The sequence below is a fragment of the Vigna radiata genome, chromosome 1 (assembly GCF_000741045.1).
Source record: "Vigna radiata var. radiata cultivar VC1973A chromosome 1, Vradiata_ver6, whole genome shotgun sequence".
In the NCBI taxonomy this organism is placed as follows: domain Eukaryota; kingdom Viridiplantae; phylum Streptophyta; class Magnoliopsida; order Fabales; family Fabaceae; genus Vigna; species Vigna radiata.
In genome coordinates this window covers 27,688,218-27,695,192 of record NC_028351.1, presented here as the reverse complement: position 1 = coordinate 27,695,192, position 6,975 = coordinate 27,688,218, and the positions used below count along the sequence as shown (strand labels likewise).

General features: G+C 32.1%; 2 protein-coding genes across 19 annotated transcripts in view; one reads left to right on the top strand and one right to left on the bottom strand.

Moving 5' to 3' along the window:
• The window catches only part of LOC106760465 (cell wall / vacuolar inhibitor of fructosidase 1-like), a 6,576-nt gene extending 1,152 nt beyond the window's left edge, over window positions 1-5,424 (top strand). The window contains exon 2 of the mRNA XM_014643898.2: window positions 5,197-5,424. Within this exon, the coding sequence (XP_014499384.1) occupies window positions 5,197-5,424 (228 nt within the window). The remainder of the gene's footprint in view (window positions 1-5,196) is intronic.
• On the bottom strand, window positions 152-4,948 carry LOC106768051 (CHD3-type chromatin-remodeling factor PICKLE-like). Of its 18 annotated transcripts, XM_022786927.1 has the most exons (10): window positions 4,646-4,948; window positions 4,171-4,554; window positions 3,793-4,080; window positions 3,579-3,716; window positions 3,372-3,477; window positions 3,204-3,278; window positions 2,584-2,645; window positions 1,623-1,667; window positions 681-751; window positions 154-440 (listed from the first exon to the last, which is right to left on the bottom strand). In XM_022786927.1, the coding sequence occupies exons 3-10, from the start codon at window positions 3,893-3,895 to the stop codon at window positions 384-386; spliced, it is 657 nt and encodes a 218-aa protein (XP_022642648.1). In that variant the 5' UTR covers window positions 3,896-4,080; window positions 4,171-4,554; window positions 4,646-4,948; the 3' UTR covers window positions 154-383. The 18 variants fall into 18 exon arrangements, with proteins under 18 accessions (XP_022642674.1, XP_022642676.1, XP_022642687.1 ...); XM_022786953.1 differs by having other exon boundaries at window positions 152-440; window positions 3,666-3,716; window positions 4,171-4,948; XM_022786955.1 differs by having other exon boundaries at window positions 152-440; window positions 3,372-3,474; window positions 3,666-3,716; window positions 4,171-4,948.
• Window positions 5,425-6,975: the final 1,551 nt, after the last annotated feature.

Genomic DNA, 6,975 nt, shown 5'->3' with positions numbered 1-6,975 from the left:
AAAGAAAAATTAATGAACAAGTATTCAAAATAACAATTGCACTGATACAATAACAAAGAACAAGACTACAAGGTTCAAAAAAAACAATATAAAGTTATGAAATAACAAAATTCTATAGAAAGTGCACACTCATTAAATTAACTCATTAAATTAATAGAAATTTATTATGTCACTTTTTGTATGAGTTTATACATCAATTTATAATTTTACATAACTTCTCTTTACTGATGCATTAACTTGTCAAATAAGTATATATATAAGTTGATTTTTATTTGCGAGGAAGACTTTTTTTTCTTATTTTCTTTTCTTGAGAGTTTTTACAAATTATGAAAAGGAATTCAACTAATTAATAACAATTAATTATAAATAGATTTCTACCTGACTCAATCCTTTAAACTGATTTCTACCACGATCTTCAAAAACCAAGATTGGCAGCTTCTCTGGATTTAATAAATCCATGATCAACCTCATAGAAAGAAACACTTATGGATTTCCCATTTTTCTCAGCAATTGGAAGAAATTCAACAATAACAAGCACTACCCTTAAATAACAAAGGAGTAATTGTTAGCATAAAAAAAGTACGATTTCATACAAATCAATAATCAAAATTCATAAAAAAGCACTCCCCCAACCAATAAAGTAAAAAAGAAAACAAGGTCAATGACTAAGTATGTCAAACCTGAATTATGTGGGTCTTTCCACTACCCCTAGCACCATGTGCAATAACAGTGCTGTTATGACCTTCAAAAGCTGCAGACACAAATTTCCAGATTGTAAATACTATTTCTATTTCTTATTCTTCATCCTAAGCTTAATATTTAAAAGATGTATGAATCATGAAAATTCTATTCCTCCAAACATTACACAAGAACCGTTAACCTTCAAGATTTTTGGGCCGCATATTTAGCTAATTTTTAACAACAAAATTTAGGAAGAGGAAATGAAGCCCCATTACTTTCAAGGAAGGGAAAACTTACGGATTTGAAGAGTAAAAACAAATCTACAATTATTAGAGATGATACCTAGTCTTACTCCTCTCAGCCTAACCTTTGCTTTGTATATTATTCAGCTATAACTCAAGCTCCAATTTTGTGGCATCACAATTCAAGAATCAAAGACCCTTGAGATTTAAGCGAAGTGTACTATCTAGCTATGGCTCATGAAAACTCTAAATGTCCAAGCATCATATAACTGATTGACAATTTGTAAATCCAAAATAAGATAGGAAATGTAAAACCTCATAAATCAAAAACTTGTGTCTAATACAGACTATTGACAATTTGAATGGTCATTGTTGCAAAACTGAAACTTTATATAAAAAAGGGGCCTAGAATCATAATGAGCAACAGAAGTAAATATCAGAATCATTATGACTTGTTCCCCTTAACTGAAATAGACCAATATGTTCTATCAATAACAGTATAAAAAGAATACAATATTGCAATATAAAGTTGTAACATTATAAATATCAGAATCATTATGACTTATAAAGATAACAATTTTATCATATAAAATAGTCTTTAATTAAATTACTAATAGTACAAATAATACGATTTACGAAACAATCAGTAAAAATTGAGCAGTCATTCAAATTACTAGGGGATAGAACTACGGATTTCACATGGTTGCGATGTTGATACTGTAGAAATGTCCATCGGCTCTAGTCCTAAAAAATGAATGAAAACATTTAATTCATTTGTTCAAGAGAAAATATTAATTGGAGAGAAAACATGCAGGTTCCACTGTTGTAAAAATATGCAACTAAATTACAAATTTCATTGGGATATTCTTAAAGAAAAAATAAAGAAAACAAATAAAAAGTTAATAATCTTCTGCTATAAATAATGAGGAAATAGAATAAGGACATAAGGGTAGAAATACATGATATCAAAGAGAACATTTCTAATCCTAAATCCCAAAATACTGGCTAATAAACTAATAATTCACACAAAACTGGCTACTGATAAACTAATAATTCAACGAAACTAATTATAACAGCAACCTAGATGCGTTATAATTCAAATTCAAACCGTAGTCTGAAGCTACTAAATCACAAACACAGGATTCAATCAAACACGATACTTTTTTCTATAAAAAAAAAAATTGTGCAATACGTATGCATACTATTTATATTTAGTTTGGAGAGATCAAGATAAAGGACTGAGAAAATTTATCACACCAGCAAGTGTTTCTGGAGACCTACTATCGATAATTAAAAACTCTGTTTTTGGAAACCTATTACACAGATTGTGAATATCCTCTTAACTAAAGACTGCAGCACAAATTTTCAGTAAAACTAGTGCAAAATTCTCCTAAAAACATAATTCTGCAGCTAATTTACCTGGTGGCTCTGCAAGAGATGCAGACACGTGAGAAACCCAACATAAAGGGCTCATAATCAATGAGGAATGAAATGCTACAACTTTATAAGAACTTCGCAGATATCAAATATCAAAGATTTCACAAAACTCTTAATTTTCCCATGAAATCTAACTAGCAAAGAGGGATAATAAGTAAACTGAAAGCACACGGGAGAATAAGAAAGAAACTGACAAAATATCAGAGCAATAAGAATCTAGTACCTGTGAATGTTGGTGAATCAGTAATATCCTCTGCAATATGAGACAAAAGAAGTTTGCCATACCTGTTGAAAAGGTATGAGTATTTATAGACAAGTAATGAAGATTATATAAAGACAATAAATAGATTATCAAATAATGTTCAAATATGTGAAAAGTAATAAGATTATAAAAAGAAACTTACGCACATGTAGTAAATTGTAAGTCAAATACTAATATGGAAGACCAAAAATTTGATTGTTTGAACTTAAGGTTCAAAATACTACTTGATTTTCGTTGAAAACAATCACACAAGAAGGAATGCAAACACTTGATGGAATTGCATGTGAATAAATTAGCTTTGAATGAAACTTCACATGCATTTCACACGAGTGTTATTATGCAGAAACAATCAACTAGTAAGCAATACTATCATGTTACGGTTATTTTGTTACCTGAGTATACATATACACAACATTCTTATCATTAAATGCCAGAATTTTAATATTCATATGGGTTCGATTGTCATATAATTCCCCCCACAAAGAAAAAGGGATACAATAAAAGCTTCAAGATCAATAGCATTAAAAACAAGCACAACATTAAATAATGCAAAAAGTAAATGGAAAGAGTCAGATTAATACTCCGTGATTTCTTCATAACTCTTGTGTTTTATCCTGGGAGCAAACTGTTTCCAATCATAATCACCAACCCCAAACCTGTAATTGATTCGCCAAATCATATTAACAACAAATATTTGTATGAAACAAGGTTAAAAGAGACTTTACATGACCATAACCAACAATCATAACCTCATCAAAATTTGAAGAAAATCAGCCCTTTGATTTTGACTAAAGCCAAGTACTTTCAACGATTTTCCTTGACCTTCCATTAAAGGAAGTGGCTCTGGGATCCCTGCTGTAAATGAGTAAAAGAAAATTACCATCACAGTCTAAGACAGTATTGAAATTCAATCACTATTAACAATCAATATTGAAAAAGTAAATACTGATATGTACAACAAATTTTCTTTCCCCTTCTAGTAGGAGTAGGAGTCTCGAATGAATTTGAATCATCTTCACTATGATTAGGGTACATGAGTGCACCTTTGGTACTGGTGCCATCTCTGCTGCAATATGAATCACATGTAATCTGGACTATAGATAAAAAATTAAAAGATGCATCAACCAATAAAAGATATTCAAATTGTAATTTACAATTAAAAGTGAATACCTTGTTGCAGAGGATAAAAGACCAAGAAATGCAGAAATAACCTCATGTTCACTCTGTTCTTTGTAGGCCATATATGTTTATCGTGATTGATATTCAAATACATTAAGGCTCCCTTCTTAGCAAACCTATTCAAATTCCCTCAATCAAGCTTCAATTCTTTCGTTTGGATAACAAGTTCTTGGAGTTTCTTAGTTATTGAATGAAACCTCTGAATCTTCTTTCTCATCTTGATTTTGACAGAGACCTTCCTCAATGGAAGGCTTGATCCATTGCCTCTTATTCTGCAAACTGCTTAATAAATACAATAGAACTTCACATTGAGTTTCAAACCTAGAAGAATCTGAATAAGGATAGAAAAAGATTACGAATCATTGGTACCTGAAAGTGGTTCGGTGTTGCATTTTGCAAGAACCTGGAAAATGAAACTCGCACTATCCTACCATTTCCCTTAGAGTGGTTAACATNGTTGAAGCCACTCAGGTTCCACCATACAAAACACGTTTTGAACTTCGACGCCATTTCTCATTCAATCCTTCATTCAAACACGTTAGGGTTTTCCGATTTTTCAATTTTAGGGTAGGGTTTCAGGGGAAAGCCAATGCGGGAGAGGTGTACGGTGGAGGTTAGACAACGAAACTTCTTCTTCTGACAAATCTACAACAAGGAACACTGAGAGATGGCTAAATCTACAACAACGAACACTGATAGATGGCTAGACCACCAAACTTCTTCTTCTCAGTGAATCACCGCAACATTAAACGACTACACATCAAACGAAGAAAGTTATACATTAAAGGAATAACATTATGGACTCACCACAGACTCACCGAGACCGAAAGAGGGTGGCATTGACCTCAGAGTACGAGAATAGGAGTCCTAGAGCTCCACTGTGAGAAATCGAGGGTTCGTTGACGAAGAACACGGGTACCACACAGGGAGAGGGGGTCACGATTGGAGGCAGGGACTCCTGGGGTTCGAGACATGAAGATGATGGTTCGAGGAATGAAGATTATGGTTCAGACAGGGAGAGGAAAGGCTCGAAGAAAATGGCTCGACGAAAAGAAAGGCTTGATGAAGGGAAGGCTAGAGAAGAAAGGTTGGAGAACAATGGCTCGACGAGAAGGAATAACAAGGGTTCGATGAAAGGGAAGAGGAAGGGCTCTAGGAAAAATTTACACTCTTAGGTTTTGTTTTAAGTTTAGTTTTTTAATTTTTTTTTAATTATTTATTTTAAAATCCGTATGTAAGGAGAAATCTACTATTACATACAGATTTTATATACGGAAAATTCGTATGTAAATATTTTTATCATTATATATAGAAAATCTGTATATGATCTAGTTTTTATTTACCGATCAAAATCTGTATGTAATACTCCGTATGTAAATAACATTTTTTTTGTAGTTCATGATCAATGTAATCAAAACCAAAGCAAATAATGCCTTGGACAAGATCCAACAACTTCTTCAGGGAAGCCATGAACATTCTCAAAAGGAAGCACTGAGTTCTTGTGCTGGTAGATACAAGACAATTCTGGAAGCTGACGTGGCACAAGCAATTGCTGCTCTGCAGAAAGGAGATCCCAAGTTCGCAGAAGATTATCGGATAGTGTTCACCACTTCAGTTCTATGAAGTAACCAGTTTGAATAAACCACTAAGTCACAAATAACTTTCATAAAGATATTCAATCTAACAGTGTTTACCAATTTCCCATTTTAAATGCTCAGTTAAATAAAATATACAGTAATATCATAATTAGATAAGCACATCATACTCTAACACTTGTTCATATGGAATTTTATTGATAAATTTAGTGCAACTTTAAAATGTTTTACCCCGTTACAAAACATTAAGTTTATTTGGTTACATTTTCAAATGTGACTTATTGCATTCTTTACGTGTTAAACTCGATTTGGTCGCACAAAAAGAGAACAAAGTACTGGTCCCCACTAATGTAGTATAGGGATGACCAGAATATCAATCCTAGGACTCGACAAAATTAAGATTAAAGTGTAGGGTTAAATATTGTATTTATTTACTACTATCTAAACTACAAGACAAGGTGGGGACAATTAAATTGAATGAAACTAAAGGAAAATTAAAGAACTGGAACTAATCTAACTATAATCTATGTAAAAGAAAAGAAAGAAGACAATAAAGAAATAAAACCTAGACTAAAGTAATGAAGACAAAAAATCTATTCATATTCTAAACAGAACCTAAACTCTAAACTGAACAAATAAAAAAAAATGTATTCACAGGTGTAAAAAATTAAGAAACCTAAATGCTAACTAACATGAGCTATACGAAATGTAATAATGAAAGAATGAATCTCCTATAGTCAGTAAAAAGAATGATGCAGTGAATTGAAAGGTTAACATGAATTGAATCTAAAATGAAAAGAAATTTAAAAAAAAATTAACATCTAAAATGAAGAACAATTGAATAAGAAACACCTAAACTAGAGAGCAGACAGAGATCATTGAATGAACATACAAATCTAAATTGAAATTGCTTAGAATGGTGTATCAAATGATTATTTACCATCCAGGAAGACATCATGTTCATAATGTGCCCACTTTGGGGTTTTGAGTTCTAATCTAGAACCGAAAGTGAGTAACAATCATTGATTCACCTAAACAGAGAAAAAATCAACTCATATTCATGACATTTAATCAAATCCAGAGAACACATTCCTTATCTGAATACAACCAACGCTTACTATCTACTTTAAAACATACAAAAATCTAAGTAAAATGAAATAACAAAAACAAAACAAGAATCATAGTATCGTTTTTTTTTCTTCATTAGACTCATCTCCATCGAGAAGACATCTCGGAGAGTCATGCTCACTATGGAGGCACGTAATTCCATGAGGAATTTCAATTATGTGGAGTTACAAAGTCTAAATCAGATTTTCAAGACAAAACAATTGAAAGAAACAATTTTTATTCGCTGAACTCTTCTCTGACTCGAGAAGACATCTCGGTCATGCACGCCCACCTCGGGGTCGTTTGATTCCAAAAAGGAATTGCAGAAGTGCAGAGTTCCAGAGTTCAACTTATTTTCAATCAAGAACAAGAAACAACATACAAGAACATGAAACACAATCACATAATATGAATAAGAACGAAAACATTGAAGAAAACAAATTCGAAACAACAGAATCATAAAACACACAAA